Source organism: Morchella sextelata (genome assembly GCF_020137385.1).
Source record: "Morchella sextelata strain SCLS chromosome Unknown scls_11, whole genome shotgun sequence".
In the NCBI taxonomy this organism is placed as follows: domain Eukaryota; kingdom Fungi; phylum Ascomycota; class Pezizomycetes; order Pezizales; family Morchellaceae; genus Morchella; species Morchella sextelata.
In genome coordinates, this window is record NW_025408626.1 from 538,431 (window position 1) to 557,514 (window position 19,084).

The 19,084-nt window shown below is 49.6% G+C and overlaps 5 protein-coding genes across 5 annotated transcripts; 3 read left to right on the top strand and 2 right to left on the bottom strand.

The window, feature by feature from the left end:
* Nucleotides 1–3,702: 3,702 nt before the first annotated feature.
* On the bottom strand, nucleotides 3,703–5,298 carry H6S33_001576 (uncharacterized protein; the record flags this gene model as incomplete). The annotated part of the gene is made up of 7 exons (XM_044832919.1): nucleotides 3,703–3,867; nucleotides 3,928–4,493; nucleotides 4,555–4,780; nucleotides 4,838–4,906; nucleotides 5,015–5,114; nucleotides 5,185–5,206; nucleotides 5,280–5,298. The coding sequence occupies 7 exons, from the start codon at nucleotides 5,296–5,298 to the stop codon at nucleotides 3,703–3,705; spliced, it is 1,167 nt and encodes a 388-aa protein (XP_044693637.1).
* A 277-nt stretch (nucleotides 5,299–5,575) lies between these two features.
* H6S33_001577 (uncharacterized protein) lies at nucleotides 5,576–7,456 on the top strand (the record flags this gene model as incomplete). The annotated part of the gene is made up of 3 exons (XM_044832920.1): nucleotides 5,576–5,760; nucleotides 5,826–6,807; nucleotides 6,860–7,456. The coding sequence occupies 3 exons, from the start codon at nucleotides 5,576–5,578 to the stop codon at nucleotides 7,454–7,456; spliced, it is 1,764 nt and encodes a 587-aa protein (XP_044693638.1).
* Nucleotides 7,457–7,836: 380 nt separating this feature from the next.
* On the top strand, nucleotides 7,837–9,753 carry H6S33_001578 (uncharacterized protein; the record flags this gene model as incomplete). Its single annotated transcript, XM_044832921.1, has 7 exons — nucleotides 7,837–8,138; nucleotides 8,189–8,392; nucleotides 8,443–8,886; nucleotides 8,944–9,056; nucleotides 9,121–9,360; nucleotides 9,420–9,566; nucleotides 9,626–9,753. 7 exons carry the CDS (start codon nucleotides 7,837–7,839, stop codon nucleotides 9,751–9,753), a joined length of 1,578 nt encoding a protein of 525 aa, XP_044693639.1.
* Nucleotides 9,754–15,561: 5,808 nt separating this feature from the next.
* Nucleotides 15,562–16,947, bottom strand: H6S33_001579 (uncharacterized protein; the record flags this gene model as incomplete). The annotated part of the gene is made up of 2 exons (XM_044832922.1): nucleotides 15,562–16,604; nucleotides 16,662–16,947. 2 exons carry the CDS (start codon nucleotides 16,945–16,947, stop codon nucleotides 15,562–15,564), a joined length of 1,329 nt encoding a protein of 442 aa, XP_044693640.1.
* Nucleotides 16,948–17,145: 198 nt separating this feature from the next.
* On the top strand, nucleotides 17,146–18,864 carry H6S33_001580 (uncharacterized protein; the record flags this gene model as incomplete). The annotated part of the gene is made up of 1 exon (XM_044832923.1): nucleotides 17,146–18,864. The coding sequence occupies one exon, from the start codon at nucleotides 17,146–17,148 to the stop codon at nucleotides 18,862–18,864; it is 1,719 nt and encodes a 572-aa protein (XP_044693641.1).
* Between the last annotated feature and the right edge of the window lie 220 nt (nucleotides 18,865–19,084).

The window sequence follows — 19,084 nt, forward strand, 5'->3', positions numbered from 1 at the left end:
AATAATTGTGGAAGGCCTTCCACGGAAGGGGGGGGGGCTTCGGCCCCCGTCCTCCTCCTCCTATCAGTAAAGTCGAGTTCCAATACATATTAGACTCCACAGTACCGCCCGGAACTCTTACATACAAGTAGCTACACCATCGTAACCTACCCATAAGACCCACGAACCCAACCAATCCCTCCCTCACCGCAATAGCCATACCCCCAAATAACTAAATAACCGCACCCAAACAACTAAGCAAAGCCCCCCCACTACTAATCTCACGACTACAACTCCATAACACATCCATCTCTTCTTCCGCTTCCGGTAATGTCAATGATCGAAAAGACATCATTTTGTGAATACCTACTTAGTACCAAGAGGTAAGACAATAAACATAGCTGCAGGAGGTCTTGCAAAACTGTACCCGTCCATTGATTGGTTTACATTAGTGAGTGGGTTGTGCTGGGAGGTGGGATGTGACGGTGGGATGTGACGGGCGTTGGGGGTACTGGGGGTAGGTGCGAGGTAGATACATGTAGTGTGGTTTTAGGTGGGGGTTGTTCATATGACTTTGGTATCGAGAGGGGGGGGGGGGGGGGGGGTAAAGAATTGGGTGGATGATATCTTAAATGTTTAGTACTTCTCGGAGGTGAATGAGGAGGGGCCGGTGGAGCATTGACTCTGCATACTCACGCTTTGGTATTTGTATAAGCAGACGCAAGAGTATATCTAGGCCTGGTAGGAAGCCGTACAGCCTAATTGGTTAAGATTGGCCACCTCTAATACCACAAGTTGATTAGTAGTGTTGAATGAATGTGCACCTTATATAGCCCGCGCGGCGAAGATATTCAGGCATGATATCTTCGATCACGGATTTTGGATGGCTTGAGTGGCTAGCTAGCCTGGAAGAGTTAGTTGTTGTCGGTTTCTTCTACTAACTGCGGTCCCCCTGAACGGTGATATAATCGACTCCTGTTGAAGAGTTCAAGTATTGGCCAGATGGAACAATTATAGGAAAACGAAGGGTGCCGGGGGGACTTGGGACCTCTTCTCTGACGTCGGCCCGGGTCGCATATTTAGAGTTCGCGCTAAAGCATCTAACGTATACCCCCAAAGCCTCAAAGCCATCAAAAAGACCATGGTAAGCACCATGGGTTGGATAGCCCAGCAGTATTTGGGCCATTGTCTCTTTACCCGCTGTGTCTTGAGTGCGCGCGTTCAACCCATACCCGGACCGAGGAATAAAGATTACCAGCCCGAGACCCCGCCGCAGGGGATGAGGGTTGGGAACTTTTTCTTCTTTTATTTCCCTTTGGAAGATCCCGAGATGATTATGTTCGCTGGTTAAAATCGTGGCAATACAGACATGACGGGACTGTATGTATCACAAGTCTTCTACTCCGCTAATCTCTTTTCTATCGTGAGGATATCACCGTTAATTAATTACATTAGTCCGCATGTATAATTTTCGTCATCAACTATCACTCGAGTGCTTACCTGATAACACACATCTAGCGCCGATTGGTTGGAGTTGATGCGAGTGATCATCTATGATCAAATCTAGGCTTTTCTTTTATCTAGTTCCTTTTTGCAAGTGTAATGTGGCCCTCGAAACACCGCAAACAAATCGCCATACGCGACAAAATCCCCAAATTAACCTTTGTGAACACGCGTGTGCTTCGGTCTTGTGGTGGTTCGTGTATGGCGTGGGTGGTTGCAACCAAAAAGGATAAAAAGAGAGCGAATTCGAACACGAGTACAATCCCACCCAGTTACCCCCGATGGCTGCTACTCATTTTCCACAACAAAAGACTTACGTGCCCTCCGATATGGGCACTGCTTTGGCGAGATGGTATATATATACATTGTGATACCGGGGGGGTTTCGAACGATGGCCCCATGTTGAATGACCTCTACTAGGAGTGGTATACGAGCAGCTTTAGACTGACTCGTTCCCACTAGGCCATCGGGACCCCCATACCTCCAGTATTGCTTTTAGCGCATTTGACCTGGAGTCTGGTTTATTTGATGGCTTGGCGGCACTTGGCGCGAAATGACACCCAGCACATGAGCGCATCTAACTCAATCGAACCCAGGTCCTCGCCGTCATGCTTTTTTCCGCATAAGCGTATTACCACTACGGGAATGAAGCTGAAGAAAATAAGTTCTGGGGGAGACCGTAACGATGGCTTTTCTCTCTAGATATCTTCACTAGAATATATCTGGGGTGCTAAGTGTCGATGGGCAATATGAAACCTTTGGGAAAACAAGACAAGACTTTCCCAAGTCTCGTATCGTCCTCCGTTGGAGCTTACATCTATCATATCCTACAAGGTGATGAGATATTGGCGGTCCTTCGATGCTAGAGATATATTGTTATTCTAGTGTTCGTGATCATGGATTCTCACTCGGATATACCGTTCCTTCTTTGGAGCAAATATATGTATTCTATTGAGGCAAGCCTAGCCTTGCACTAGAATACAAAGGATTCTTATATCTAGAGCTTAGTAGATTCTAGACGAGTAAGGTATTTGATATCTAAGCAAGAAGCCATTATTCCGGTAGTTGTTCTCAATATCTGGAAGATGATCCTGTAACTCTTATTAATAGAATAACGTCTTTATTCGATAGTTTTCTATTATGTTGGTGTGTATAAAACTCGTTTATACGGGATGTTCGATGGTGGTGGGGGTGTGGTCGATTTTGTATCATATGCGCGTTCATAAAGTTCGATTGCGTAAAAGTACCATTAAGGGCAATTGTAAGAGCTCAACCTTCTTCTGAAGGTAATATATATGTAACTACATGTACATATCAGTTCAGATATCTTTATTGCCATAACTGTAAGGTTGCATGCAATTAATGAATTAAACAAAAAGAAAAAAAGTTCAGATATCTTTGATATTCATCACTGGATAGGAGGCCATGTCTATGTGGAATAATGAGAATCAATAGATTGCGCAAAAGGTACAGGGGGCGCGCAACTAGGACATACAAGGCTATTTTCGACCTAAAAACATGCAGGGTGTTTGTGCCAGATTGCAAAGGGTTCCCGTTTCAATGATCAATTAGGCTACAGTCCTCTGCCCTCGACCTCTGACAACATAGTAGTGACGCCCTTGATGGACGATACTTTTGATTGAGCAAGTTTTTTGCTGCCTGATATTTCTTTTCATCTTTATATAACAATTAATGAAGTAATCAATCAATCAATCAATCTTCATCTTTATAATGAGATGGGGATGTCTATTCCTGGTTTATCCACTATTCTCCCCATCCCTGAGTCCGTGATCTCCTTTTCCATCAGTGTAATGAGTTAGGGATCATGGGGGAGCTGTATATTAATGTTTCTCCCAGTAAGCTTCTATGCAGGAGCTACATACATCGCTACTGGAGATGATTTATAGATCACGACGCAACAATAAAGTCTCAAACACTGGGAAAAGTCTACGCATAAACAACGATATCTATTAAAACAACTGTGCCATGCATCCCGGGAATGGTACCGCAAAAAAACCTGTAGATGTGTCGATATGACTCCGCCCAAGCTATCCGGGACCCATTTTAGTGTTTCTCAACGCACACGAAAACAATTTACACAAATACACACCTTGGCAGCAATAAAAGAAAAAGGGATAAGAGGCTAGGTAAAATGCAAGGTAAAAGGGGGCAATAAAATAATGATTTTTCGATGATTACCATCACGCCTGTCTACGATATCTATCTTGGTCCCAGCTTCTCGAGCGCACGCGTCCCCTGCTCCTCCCACTCCGCCTTTGAGATCCACATGGCTTCCTGCTCTGCCATAATGTTTGCGAGCACAGCTCCACCAAGGAAGACCATGTGGCGTCTTCGCGGGGGGTCTTCGATACGGACTTTGAATTTCTGATAAAATTGAAAGTGATCAGTAATTAATCCACCCAATACTAGAACTAGGAAACTCACGTTCAATCTGGTTGGGTCGCCGTTGAGTACCCTGGTAAGCCATAGCTGCTTCAGCTCCTTCTCCAGTCTGCTTGGCAGACCGGGGTACATGCTAGAACCACCCGAAAGCACGATAGCCTTGTACAAAGAGGTCCTGACATCGACATCGGCAGTTTGAATGGTGTTGAACAGCATCTCTGCGATTCCGGGCTGCTCACAGTCGACAAGGTGAGGCTGGAACATACATTCCGGCGCTTCGAAACGTTCACTGCCAACGCGGATCACACGACCGTCAGGGAGTGTATAGTTCTCAACAAGGACTGTAGTTTCCTCGGCAAGCTTGTTGTCAAGCTCAAGGTCGTAACTGACGTAGCAGAGCTTCTCCTTCATCTGGCGCACAGTCTCAAAATCAGCTGTGCGGTTGAAGGCATAACCGCGGCGAAGTAGTAAACTAATGAGCTGGCGGGTGACGTCACGACCCGCAACGTTAAGTCGTGCTGTAAGATGGTTGAGAACGACACTCTCGTAGACAGGGACGATATGGGTTACACCGTCTCCAGAATCGACAACGACACCAGAGCTAAGACCTATAGATCAAGCTGTTATTTGGAGCTCAGGGCCAAGTAAACACGGGGAGCTACCGCGTACCTTGAGCATACAGAGCAAGGACAGCCTGGATGGCAACATATACACCACCAAAATTGTATCGTTCAAACATGACCTCACACATCTTCTCCCTGTTGGCGAGAGGGTTCATCGGGGGCTCGGTAAGAAGGATTTTGCGACCAGTGGGGTCGATCTGGAGCTTCTCGGCGAACGTGTAGTCCCAGACGTGCAGCATGTCATCCCATCGTTTGATGATACCGTTATCCATCTATGATGGAGTTAGTAACTTGGCCGAGGTGTACTGCAGTTCAAGTATGGAGCTCACCGGATACGTGATCTGCAGCATTGACCTCGCAGCAGCAGCTTCATCTCCACACATGATGTCTTTCACCACCTACACGCCAGTATCTAGGTCAATTATATGTCCACGTGCTTTCAATTCCTTCCCTCGTGCCTCCCTTGCACTGCCAAGAATAAGACTCAATGGGGGATGTATCCGTACTATGTCTCCCTGACGTTCCTCCGCTCGCAGAATCGGACGTCCTACAATGGATGGGTACTGATGCTCGGGAAAGTTCTGACCGGCATATCCGACCTTGAGGCTTTAAGAATTGGTATTCTGCGTCAGTCTGGAGCTCTTGCCAAAAAACAGGGAGCTTCCGGAAAACCTACAAACCAGTTCCACCATCAAGAACTACCCCAAAAGAGAGTTCCAAGTTAGCCGGCAAAAACGTATACCATGGAGGTTGAAGATAGGGGAAGTGTACCGATAGGTGCTTCTGACATATTTGAAAATTAACGAAGATTATAGGGGATATATTGGTGGCTGTTGTTGACAGGTGAGCTGACGTTGTAATGAGCGGGGGAGAGCCTCTCCACGAACTAACGGGGCGTTGCCGGTGGTACAGCCACTAATGAGGCTCAAGTCTAGTGATGACGGGTACGCTGTTGGCGGGAAGACGCGGGAACCCCCTCAACCCCAGACTAAACCAGACCCCACCAACCATCAGAGCTTAGGTCGAGAAGTTACACAGGGAGACCCATAACTTCAACTTACGAAGCCATGGACATCATTTCGTTCGTATCAAACCTCCGCCAGGAGGCTCTCCTGCTGGGCGACTACAATGCCGTTCGAGGAATGTGCTCACGTCGGCTAGCAACTCTCCGGAAACGCCTTGGGCGTGCAAACAAGAAAAGGTTCGCGCAGCAGCCTCCATTGACTGCTGAAGATGTCGGAAATGATCATACGTATATTATCCAAGTTATATTTACATGTTTTTGAAGTTTATACTGAGCTATCGTGAGAATTCTAGGCACATCCATTTACTATTGTATTCCTCTGAAAGGGCATACTCCCACGCAATGCACTTGAAATCACTACTCGCCGACGATGCCTCTACAGCTACCCCAGCAATGCGCGCCCACTCTGTTTCTCGCCTCCATAAGGCCTATACCCATGCAACAGCATTGTGCACCCTCCTCTCAGACCCCGTCTCAAAAGCCACAGAGAAGGACGTACTAGAGGCACATGCCTATGCTGCTTCTCTGCGTGGTTCAGAAGCTTTCGAAAAATCCCAGTGGGAAGCTTCGATAGTAGCCTTTTCTGAAGCTAGGATCATCTACTCTGTACTACTCAACAGCAACAAGAACGAGCTATATAGAGACCAGCTGACCAGCACCATCGACCCAAGCATAAGGTATTCCGCTTACCAGCTACAGCTTCCAAGGAACATGGATGTTGCAACGATCTCCCGAAAGTATTTCCCGCGCGAACAAGCTGAGAAGGTGGTAGCTGTAATTGAAGCATTGGACCCCAGCATCTTCTCTGAGTCTGATGAGGATACGCCAATGGCCGGGACTGCGGGCTCTGTGTCGTCAGTGACTTGGCGCTCTCATACTGCGCCGGTGGATAATGCGGAAATATCAGTCGCTTTGGCAGGTGCACAAGCTGTGGAAAATGCGTATTACGCTAAAACACCTGGAGAGGCAGCTTCTACTGAGGCATTTGATGATGTTTTGGCTGCGTGGCAGGAAGCTGTTGACGCTACGAAGAAAGCGATTGATGATCTGCAGGCAGAAAATGTCAAAATGGAAGATCAGAAGATGCAGAACCTGCAGCTGACATCGACTGTTGTCAACTACTCTTTGATCTGCTGGAGGGTTGCGAGGAATCGTGTCATGATACAGGGAATCGCGCAGGGTGGAAAGAAGGGGAAAAAGGGTGAACCTGAAATTAGAGTTAAGAAGCTTGGACACTTGAAAGAGGAGGTAGCTCTGTACGATGCTATCTTACAGGTAGGATTCGATAACCCCCAGCCTGAAGCGTTAAACTCACAGCACCTTCTAGAGTCTTGAACAAGTCTACGATCTTCCAGGTGTCGCTCGTGATGAAGAATTCACGAAAGAGCTTGACAGCAAAAAGGCATATTTCTCAGCCTCCAAATGTGCAATAATCGCACAATCGCACGCCCTCCTCTCCAACCGTAGAAATGCACTGGCCCTCTTTAACCGTGCCCTCTCCTATGTCTCCACGCCCCATGTTTCCTCTGCTTCTATCCCCTCCCACAAAGGGCTCGAGATTGATTCAGAAACTGCTTCGGAAATACGCACACATCTCAAGGGCGAAGTTTCGCGATTCCAAGCACTAGTAGAGATGGACAATATTGCCGCGAAAACAGCCACGAAAGGGGGTAACAGCGGGGTTGTATTGGAAAGGCTAGACAAGTACCCTGAGGGTAAAGACTTTGATTTTGAAAATGGCATTGTGCAATGGCCACCAAAGGTTTCACCGGTCCCGGTAAAGCCAGTGTTCTTGGATGTTGCGTGGAACTTTATCGAGTACCCGGGTGATGGCGGACCAAGGGCTGTTGTAGAAACTAAGGAAAAGGAGAGCAAGGCAGAGACGAAGAAGGGTGGCTTCTTGGGGAGCTTGTGGGGAAGGTAGTTTGTGCAGCAATTCGGACATCTGGGGCTGTAACATACAAAAGCATCTTAGTAAAATTTATGTAGTTCACGGCCGATCATTGACCTTATTCGGGTTGGTATTTTGCTCTTTTATTTATTGAATATGATATTGGGAGGCTTTATCTTGAAACGATCGTATATGTGTATCTCAGTGGTTAATTTCATGCCATTTTAACTATATGATGCTGGATGATAGGAAAAATACGGTAGTAATAGATACCGGTGCATGAGTCTCAGCTGCAGGTATCAGTTAACCGCCAAGTCAATTAACGCGTCCACCAAACGACGCGTCTCCCACAAACTTCACTCCTCGTAACGATCCCACCATATTATTTCATATATATATATACCACGATCGCAATGCCTTCCTCTAAAGAATCCTCTGTCGACATAGAAGACTACGAGCTCCCTGACGCCCCCGAAACTTCATCTAATTTTCTTGAAGTTCCTCTGTCTAAAGTAGAGGCCACTTCTGAACCCGACATCCAGGGCCTCCACCTCAAAAGAGATGAAGAAGAAGACGACGATGACGAAAACTCACCCGCCAAACTCGAAGACATATTCACAGACGACGAAGAAGACTTCCTTGGCGACGCTGATGACGCTGACTTCCCCATCTCCGAGACCCCCGTGAAATCTGAACCTGAGTCCACCGCAGCAGAGTAAGCCCGCCTTTCTCCCCCGAGTCGGGGTCAAACTAATGATCCAACAGCACCCCCGTATTCAAGCCTACATTGCGCGCCTCCGACCCGGAGGTAATGATCGCGTTCTACCAGCGCCTCTTCCCTTTCCGTACGCTCTTCCAATGGCTCAACCACTCGCCAGTGCCCAACAATGACTTTGGACACCGCGAGTTCGCATTCACACTCCAAAATGATGTGTACCTACGTTATCAGGCATTTCCGACCGCTGACTCGTAAGTCTACTTCTTACCTCTTGTGGTACCCAAATACTAACCTTCTATAGGATGCGCAAAGAGGTCCTTCGCCAGAACCCTTCACGTTTCGAGATTGGCCCTGTATATAGCGCAAACCCGCGTGACCGCAAAGTATTGCGAAAATCGGCATTCCGCCCGCTTACGAAGGAGCTGGTGTTCGATATCGATCTGACGGATTATGATGAGGTGCGCACGTGCTGTGATAAAGCAAATATTTGCATCAAGTGCTGGCAGTTCATCACTGTTGCGATAAAGATCGTGGATGCCGCGCTGAGGGATGATCTTGGGTTTAAACACATCATGTGGGTCTATTCGGGTAGAAGAGGAGCGCACGCCTGGGTGTGTGACCGCAAAGCGAGGGAACTGGATGATATGAAGAGGAGGGCGGTAATATCTTATTTAGAGGTCATCAAGGGTGGTAATCAGGCGGGCAAGAAGGTCAATGTTTGGAGGCCGCTACACCCACATTTGGCGTAGGTTTACCTCTATCCCCTTTAGTAGTACTCCTGTGGGGCTAACATGGATTCTAGGCGGAGTCTGGGAATCCTACGAGATCCATTCAAGAAAGACATTCTTCGCAATCAAGATCCTTGGAGAGAAACCGAGCGCGCCGAGCACTTGCTCTCTCTCCTCCCTGATAAAGGCACGCCCTCTCCTCCCTCTATCCCTTCCGCCATCCTAAATAATAAACTAACTTACTAAACCAGAGCTCAACGACGCTCTCCGCAAAAAGTGGGACAGCCACGACAACCGCCCAAGCACTAGTAAATGGGAAGACATCGACACACTCGCCGGCGCCGGCGTATCATCAACCATTGACCCAAAGAAGCTTCTAGAGTCGAAACAGGACGTCATCCTCGAATATATGTATCCGAGATTGGATGTAGAGGTGTCCAAGCATTTAAACCATTTGCTTAAGAGCCCATTTTGCGTGCATCCAGGAACTGGTATGTATACTGATGCTATTGAGGCGGGTGGGTAAATGTGTGCTAATGAGTGTGCCCAGGTCGGGTGTGTGTACCCATCGATTCTTCGAGACCCGAGGAGTTTAACCCAGCCGATGTTCCAACAGTGTCACAACTGTTGGGCGAAATCGATTTGTGGAATAAAGAAAACCCCGGAGCTGGTGCTGTAGATGGGGAGAAGGTCGATGGTGTGTATTATTCATACCTACTTTCTTGTCTTCTGTTCTTCGCTAATCAGTGCGAGTAGATTGTGATAAAACCTCTTTAAAGCCATACGTAGACTTTTTCAAGAACTTTGTTGCGGGCCTACTAAGGGACGAAGGCGCAATCAAGAGAGAAAGAAATGAGGGCGCTGGGGATGCCATGGAGTTCTAGTAGGACAGTTTGGTTTGTAATAGAGCGGTCAGCGAGTGGGATACCATAGTGATTAATAGAGTATTTCAGCGGGCGAGCGTGACGTTTAGTTCCTTGTAAATCATCTCCAAAATGTCAAGGAACATCTCGAAATACTTCGTAAACGCTGGAGTGTCTCACCCCCTGTTTAGCAAAAGGAGGAAAGAGGCATACTCCTACACTAGGTGCCCTCGAGAAGCAGAACCTAGCTAAATCTATAAGCCATTTCCTCGTTAGAAGGCTTTGATCTAGGATAGGAGAATGCTTTCTTCCATCAAAACGAAGAGCTCTTCCTAGAATAGCCGGCTACATGTAATTTGTGGGGTATAGCGAAGAAATATCGGGTGCAGTATCGTCTCTCGAGAGCGTCGCTACTACACTGGGCATTCTCACCGCTGCCTCCGTCCAAGGCTGAATCAATGGTCTCATTGCATAGAACTGGCCGATAAGCATTGCCCACTCCATGTTGTCTACCATACTGCACTTTTGATAGATAGATGTGGGCAACCAACGAACTGCATCCATAGAGGATGGCTTACGCACCCCTAACTAAGGGCCCGTTTGGTAACGAGGTCAACTTATCGGATTTTGGTGGGGGGGCGACTTATTCGCGTATTCTGGACTTTTTAAAAAGTTTTGGCTGTTTGGCAACATATTTGGTCCTGTAGATTGTCACCCAAAGTCAACAAATCGGCTGAAATAAAAAGCAGCTCCGACCCTGCTTTTTGTTTCCATTGCAACGATATCATGATCACCTCCAACCCAACGGCAGGTAACCAACTTTTCTGGAGAGCGACTTCCCCTCTCCACATAAGTGACCGTTGCAACGACTTAAACTGCCAAACTGGCCCTAAATCTTGAATCTGGCACATCTTTGCTGACCACAACACAGAGCGACCCACATGCTCTCTAGTAATATTTAGAAATAAATTGATTCATAATTTTGCACGTTGATTTCGATGAGGGTCACTGATTCAACCATCGAGGGCTGCCAAGATATTTCTGCATGAATTATCACTCGGACGTCACGCTTAATTCCTCCAAGCTAAAAAATGTGGGAAACCACACGGAACACTGAACTTTCGACCTGTAATTTGTTTCTGTAGATATAGCGTCGATAGAGGTACGGGAAGTAGACGAAAAATTAGCATTTTTCACGATTAGTTTCGAAAGGGGAAACAGTAAGGATTGATTGGGGACTTTGGCTTTTCGCTATCTTCTAGCTCTTCATCACCTTCTGGCTTTAGGTGAGGGCGTGAGGGGTTGGTGTGGTTTCATCTTCTCCGATCCGCGGCTCACCTTTTGACGCGCCCACTTGTATCTACTACGAGGCCTTGGGTCGCATGTCGGTTTAAATGTCGTTGCCCCATGCCTGGCAACCTCTTCTTCCCTCGCAGGTTCGTCACGTATGGGCTCTTACCATTGCGTAGGTGAGTGAGATCTCGAGAGTCATCTTCACTTACCTCTTAAGCAAGAAACTCCAGATCCCTTGGTCGAGGAAGAAGGTCTGGTTGACAGCTATGACTTTAGAAAGGGCTCCCCGAGGGCTGATCCTCTCTCTTCTTTTCTTATGGCTGATGACCTTTTGGTGGGAGCTGCGGGGGGACTACGTAGATGTGCTTCTCAAGGGAGTGGTCAAGCTCTTATGAAGCAAGGTGTGGTGGATAAGGTATAGTTGCTTCTACGTGCGTAAGATAAAAACAAGACGTTTAGGATGCGGTGAAGGGAACATCAACGTTAAGTGGTAAACTAAATGTATGTGGATTGATTACCGCTGTAGTATAAGTACTGCACGTACATTTATAGTAATAGAGCGGTGTACTTATGTAGGTACATGTATTGAGTTGGCTGCGTATGTGAGACATCACGATGTGTTTGTCTAGTCTATGTTTCAGTGTGTAGAAGGGAGGCAAGATGGGTCTAACACATACAGTGTTACATCTTGGATGGGGTGCTGCACCCCTGGGGATCAGAAGGGGAACATCAGCAACAGGAAAGGGGAAGAGCCTACGTACACGATGTAAACCTAACCCACCAGCAGCGTACGACGAGAAGAGCCTACATGTACGTACGCAGTCTAAGCCTAACCTTTTACATAGGTGCCAAGATTGCGACGTCGGCGCAAAAAAAGCTATATAAGGCTTGCTTCCCCCACTCCCATCTTTCCTCTCCAGAGCACACGTTAGCCTACCTAGCCTGTCTAGTTGGGGTCTCACTCTTCCTCCGGGAATTGGGGGTCCCTTTCTAGGTGGTGCAGCCCAAGGTTCTGAAAGGTGTGTGCTCTGTGCAAAAAAAGCGTGGTCCCTTTACCTGGGGGGCCCCTTTTTTTGGGGAGTGCTTGCGCTTCTTTTTCATTGTTTTCCTGGCTGCTGCGAGGGGACGATGAAAAAGTTTGGTTCCTTTTGGCTTTGTGGGGTTTTTTTTTTTTTTTTGGCTTTTCTGGTTCCTGTTGGCTCTTTTTTGTGTTCCTTTTGGCTCTTTTCTTTGTTCCTTTTGGCTCTCTTTTTTGTTCCTTTGGCTCCGTTTTCTCGTTCTCTTCCTGGCTGTTGCGAGGGGATGACGAAAAAAACCATTTGTTCCGTTTGACTCTCTTCGGTTCCTATTGGCTTTTGGCTTTTTGGCTCTTTGGCTCTCTTCGGCACTCGTTGGCTCTCAGCGGCCGCATTCTCGCATCTCTTTACGCCCTTCTCTCCCTCTTTTTGTAAGCATATAAGTTTCGTCCCCTTCCCCCTGGCCTCTAAGTTTTTAGATATCATCAATGTATATAGCTCCCCGTAGTTCCCCCTAGAAATAAAATTGTGCTCTTCATGATACCGTGTGAAACCAACCAAAACCCTCGAGTCCTCTCTCGCCCATTGTAGACTCATAATCCCAAGATCTGACTGTTTGCAGCAATTAGATCTCTCCCCATGGGCCCAGTCACGCATCGTGCTACGAGCGATGTGGGTACATGTGCTACGATCCCGCCCCTCTCTCTGCTCTTTTCCGCAAGCGAGTTCCGTCTCTTTTGGCTCCCGTAGATATATAATTGTGCTCTTCGTGACCCCGTGTGAAAGTCCAAACAAAATCCTGAGTCTTCCACCCCCGTAGGCAATTAGATTTCTCCCCAGGCACGTGTCGGAACTGCGAGTGATATGTCATGATCCAGATCATCCTAAAACCAAGACCGAGCCAAGCCGAGGATAGAAGATATGGTGGAGTTGCACCCCTTTGGTTTAGTGAATAGGATGTATATAGATGTAGTTGTGCCTATCTTGTAGATAAATTCACCCTACTCCTTGATCCTACCGTGAGATTTAAACTTTGCTGTAAAAGATATATTCATGAATTATCACTCGAAGCGCGATCGTCCTCGTAAACTATGGTCTGGCCACACAGCTTGAACCGGAGCCAATTTCCGGTATAGAACCTCGTATGTGATGGATAGTACACCATGACCACCTCAATTACAAGCAGGCTATGGATTGGTCTCAAGATATAAAAGACAAGACCGATATAATTTACAGGGCCGAATAAACTTTCCAAACACAAAACTTTAGCCACATAAATATACTATATCTCATCTAGGGCCCTCATACTCCCAGCAGCGTAGCAGTAGCACCTCCGTCCATAGATCCAATCTAGTTGCAACCGTGAAGATCCTGATTTAGGAAGTTGGAGGTTTGATTCCTCCCTAGGACGTTATTACAAATTGCAAAGTATACCCGGATACTGTGTAAAGCAAATACTGAAGTAGGAATATCCTTGTCTAGCTATAGGGGTGATATGCACCTAAGTTCTTAAAGGGTCGGCTTTTGGCTATATCTGTTGGCCCTTTATACCGCACCTTGAACGTTTCTCCCTCCAATTTGGCTTTTGCCATCCCAGACAGGCACTTCTGCGTTAGGATGAAGACGGGAAAGAGGTTTTGCTCATTGATCCTAACCCATGGTCCGTCGAGACATGCTTACCCTTCTTCGCTCCCCTTCTAGTTGTGAGTCTCTGTCCGTACCTGGGCTTGTTCATCATTCTAGAAGCCGTGCTATGGGGCGAAACATACGTTTTCACACTGCTCTGACTCGTTCTCATTGCGGTTTCCCGCAGGGGCGCTCTGATCGACACCAGTCCAGTGGGTGAAGTAGAAGTCCGATGGAGCGGACCAGCTAACTTATCTCCACTGCGGAAAGTAGAGTACTATTAGTGGGGAGTTTCGTTATCAAAGAGTTAACGCTACGACTTTACGCTGATAGTATAAAGACATCAGGCAAAGTCAGTAAGTAATAAGGGTCGATTCCCAGCCCCACCACTCACCCCTAGCTTCCTCCTCTGGAGAAAATCAAAAACCAAAATAGCCTCCTACTTTATCTCACTACACAAAGAAAAAATAAAGGTAAAAAGAACAAAAGATACTGCAACGATTTATTGATGAGTGTACGTTACTATCCCCACCCCTGGTTTGAACTCAAGACCTTGTCCAAACACTCGGTGTCTAACCCGACGAGCAGTCTAGCCATTAACCACTAGACCACCCGCCCATGGTGGACACTGCGCCTGTAGTGGTACTTAAGCTAGCTTGGCGGTGTGCCAAGATGAACCAGAATCAGCCCCTAACCCTTCGATGTCTGCTCATGAGCCATCCATAATATTCGTTTTGCCACGGCTCCGCCGACGAACGACGAGAAGCCGTCCAAGCACCTATCTCAATCCAAAAGCGCCCCGCTTCTTCTCCTCAAGTCGAACCCAGTAAAATAAACAGTCTACATATGTAGCTGAGCCTTGCCTGGAATGTGATATTTCAAAGCTGCGCGGTAGCCAAATATGCGGCCCTTATCACTTGCTTCTTTAATTTACTTCTTGCCTACCTTTGGGTTTTTGAATACTTTTTTGCTCCCATTATCAATAGACCTGTGATATCCAGCTCTGCTTTCGGCATTGACTTACACCCACAAAGAGGCGCCCCAACGAAACCCCCTAGTAAGCCCCCCATGCAAGTCCGAATTCTAAAGCCCTGTATTTATACTCCGCAGAAACACAGAAACGCAACCCAAGTGAATTCAAGACGCAGCCTACTCAGACATTCACCCCCTTCACCCCGCCAACAAATCAGAAGACACCACTAAAACACAGCGCGCCCTCAACCCGCTATCCTCGTCGTCGACGCCCTCCCAGGAACACCCACGCAGTATCCGTTTTCTTCATCTTCTCTAGCTTCCACCTCTACCTCATGACTAGCAAACACCACCGATACCACCACCAGGCGTAGCAGACACCTATCGTTACCAGACTACAGCGGATGAAGAGTCTGTTATCCGTCGACTCTGAGCACCATTACCTCTGTCTATCGAGGGATTATGCTTCTTCGTGTTCGGTGTACCTGCTGTGGTGCTATGGTCTGTTTTTCTGCGTCTAGAGGTACCGATCGGATAGATGAATATATATTAGGTCTACTAGGTCCCAGAGGTTTTAGTGTCGATCTCGACCTGAAGAGGTGTGGGCGCGCTGGATTTCGATGGTATTGTTCGGTCATGGATTATCACTCGCCGCATGTTGGGACTCGGGTTGGGGTGTTTGGTGAACTGTGTTTGGGTTCCAGGAATGTCAGCGCTTTACAACGCCGGGGAGCGGTTGAAAATATACTTAGCTAAATAGCTTTGATATCAATGGGTCAATAACTAACAGCTAGCTAGCTAGACCTCCGTCTCTGTTACTCAATCCAGGCACTTCACGATCTCACCCATTCCCGAAAACTCAAATATTTGAAAAGCAACAACTTTTAATTACTAATTAATTTCTATTTTAAATTTTCATTAATTAATCCAGCCCCTTGAAGGAGCTGGCGACCGGCTGCCTGCCCACACTCCTGGCCTTCCCCTTGCCGCCCTTCCTCTTCTTATTCTTCCTCTTCCTCGCCACCCTTTCCTCGTCGCTGCTGTCCTCCTCTTCGTCCTCATCGCTGTCGTCGCTATCGCTCCCCGCCCTCTTCTTCGAGCCCTCTTCATCCTCCACGGCGTCCTCCCACTGCCACACCTTGACAATGTTGCCCCCCCCGGAGACCATCCTACCCTCGCAGTCGACTCCCAGCGCCAACACGCCCTCCTCCACCCGCTCCTCGCCCGTCCCCTCCCCCTCCCGCACCTCCTCCACCGTCCACGAGTGCGCCAACGTCGCCACAACACTATTACTCCCCATCTTCACAACCTTCACCTTTCCATCGCCGGCCCCAAACGCCACAAAGCGCCCCCACCCGGCGGAGCTCCCCAGCTGCCACCCCTCCGGCAGCACACACACCGCATCGACACTGTCGCCCGACGCCTTCGCCACATTGATGCGATTGTCATGGTCCGCCCACTCGCCCTGGTTCCACAGCGTCGCAACGCCGCTCGCCATCCCGGTAATGACCTTCTCCCCGCCGCGCCCGTTCTTGCGCGGCAGGCCAGAGATGAAGGCGGAGCACAGCAGCTCGTCCTCCTGGTCCTCGGAGGTGAAAAGCGTGGCGGCCGTCTTGCGCACGTCGAGATGCGTCAGTGTCGTTGCGCCGGTGGAGACGAACTGGCGCGAGAAGCCGGTTGTGGATGCGGCGGTGGAGGGCAAAGCGGTGAGCGAGGAGACGTAGTCCTCGTGGACGGCTTTCCAGGTTGCGGAGGGGGGCGCGAGCGCGGGGGTGCGCGTGTCGTAGAGGTGGATGGCGCCGGTGTCGGTGCCGACGAGGAGGTGCTGCGGTGATAGGACGAGGAGCGCGGTGGGGGCGTCGGGTGCGCCGCTGCGGGGGGTGGGGATGAATGATTTTCCTACTACGCGGCCGGTCTCGGAGGAGGCGGCTTTGAGGAGGGAGTCGGTGCCGATTGAGTAGAGCGCTGCAACAATTTGTCAGTCGGGGGTTTCTTCCGGGGCAGTTGCCGGGGGAGTGGTACTGTCGCCGTCGCCGCTGAAGGCTACTTGTCTGCAGCTTCCTTTGTGTCTGCGGGTCTTCCAGGCGAGTTCGAATCCGCCATCTGCGGCTTTGGACTCGTGGGCGACAGAGTCTTCGTCATCTCCAGAGTCGGCGTCCGAGTCGTCGGCGTCTTCTTCGTCCTCGGGCCATTTGTATGTGTAGACATGGCCGGAGGAGAGACCGGTAGCCAGTAAGGGCTTGCTCGGGTGGAGAGCGAGCGAGAAGACGTCTGCGGGGAGATTGATTGAGTGGGCTTTGTACGGCATAGCTATTGTTTTGTGAAGTCCAAATGTATCTAACAATAATATTTGGATATTAGCAATATGCAGATATAAAAAAAGTAGAGGTTGTGGTTACCCTGCGAGGAACATGCATGCAAACCAGCCAACCCTCACCACAGCCAAACACCCCACCTTCGCCCCACCAACCGTTCTCTCTAAGACAGACAGACACCCGCAGCAGCAATGACAACCCCCCCACCAACAACTACCGCTGCACCAGCCCTCTACACGCCCGACGACCACCTCTTCACCGACCCCGCGAGCACCGCCAAAGAGCAGAACAACTACTCAAACCTCCCGGAAGATGAGTTTACGCAGGTCTACGAGATCAACTCCACGGTGAAGCAGATCCTCGAGAAGGGCTATCGCCGCATCGCTCTCCAATTCCCAGACGAGCTTTTGGGAGATAGCACAAGGGTCTACGAGCTAGTCTCCAAGGGAATCAACGAGGGCGTAGCAGACCCCCGGAAGAGCACGGAGGTCAAGGCCGCCGCCCCGGAAGAGCAGAACGGATACTGCGGCCAGAAGTCTGATGGCTGTTGTGGCAGCTCCGAAAGCGCCTGCGCTCCTAAAGACTCGCAGAGTGGCTGCTGTAAGAATAATGGGAACACCCCCGACGGCACCTCCGGAGAGAGAAAGAAAGTGTTTATCCTCGCCGACACGTCCTACTCGGCCTGCTGCATCGACGAGGTCGCCGCCGAGCACTGTTCCGCCGACGTTGTGGTTCACTATGGCCGCTCCTGCCTCTCGCCCACAACCCGTCTCCCCGTCATCTACGTCTTCACCACGTGCCCGCTTGCCCTCCCGCAAGTGGTGTCCAGCTTCACCGCCACCTTCCCCGACCGCGCCTCGCCCGTGATCCTCATGGCCGACGTCACCTACACCGCGCACATCCCCGCGCTGCACACCGCGCTCCTGGCAGAAGGCTACACGCACCTCTTCGCCACAGACATCGTCCACGACCCGTCCTCCCCGCTGCCAAACCGAACGCACCCCCCACCGGAGCAGATGCGCGAGTCCACACTCTTCCACATCGCCGAGCCCCTCCCCTCGCTCCTCCTCGTCCTCGCATCCCGCGTCGCAGAGATCCACACATACACTCCTGGCACCTCCGCCGCCACCACTCCAACCTCCACCGCACTGCTGCTCCGCCGCCGCTACGCCCTCCTCTCACACGCCCGCACGGCAAACATAATAGGCGTCCTAATCAACACCCTCAACGTGCGCAACTACCTCCCCATGATCACGCACACAAAAGCCGCCATCACCGCCGCCGGCCGCAAGCCCTACCTCGTCGTCGTCGGCAAGGTCAACGTCGCAAAGATCGCAAACTTCGACGAGATCCAGGTCTGGGTCGGCATCGGCTGCTGGGAACAAGGCATCGTGGGGAGCGCGGCAGGACGCGAGTTCTATCGCCCGGTCGTCACGCCGTTTGAGCTCGGCATCGCACTCGATCGAAGCCGCGTGTGGGGGAGCGAGTGGATCGTGGACTTTGAGACGCTCCTGAACGCTCCTGTGAAGCCGGAAAATGAGGAGGGGGAGGAGGAGGAGAGTGATGAGGATGATGAGGCGCCTGAGTTCGACTTGAGGACGGGCAGATATGTGGCTGCTGCTCGTGCGCCACGGAAGCGGAAGGAGAAGGCTCCTGGGGAGCCGCGGTCGGGAGCGCTCATTCTTAATGATGACAGTAGGAAGCAGGTACTCGCTGGCGGCGTCGTGTCGCCCGCAGCCGAGTTTTTGAGGGATAAGAGGTCGTGGAGAGGCCTTGGGTCGGACTTTGTCGTTGAGTATGAGAAGGAGGGCGCGAAAGAGGGCCAGGAGGAGAAGAAGGGTGCCATTGTTGAGGTTGGCAGAAGCGGTGTAGCCAGGGGGTATACGGTTGATGGTGGGGAGAGACACTGACGTTGAGGTGTGGAGATGGGACTGGTTGGGCTTTTGTTTGTACTTTTGTTTTGGTTGTGGGCGTTTGCGGTAAAAGTTTTCTTTGGGAAAAGTCCCTTTTTTGGTTTTGTTTCTCTTGTTTGTAGATAGTGTAGATAGAAACCTAGTTAGAGAATACCAATGTGAGTAGACGGGTTTGGGGCTGCGTTTTTTTTTTTTTTTATCGTGCAGTGAATATCGA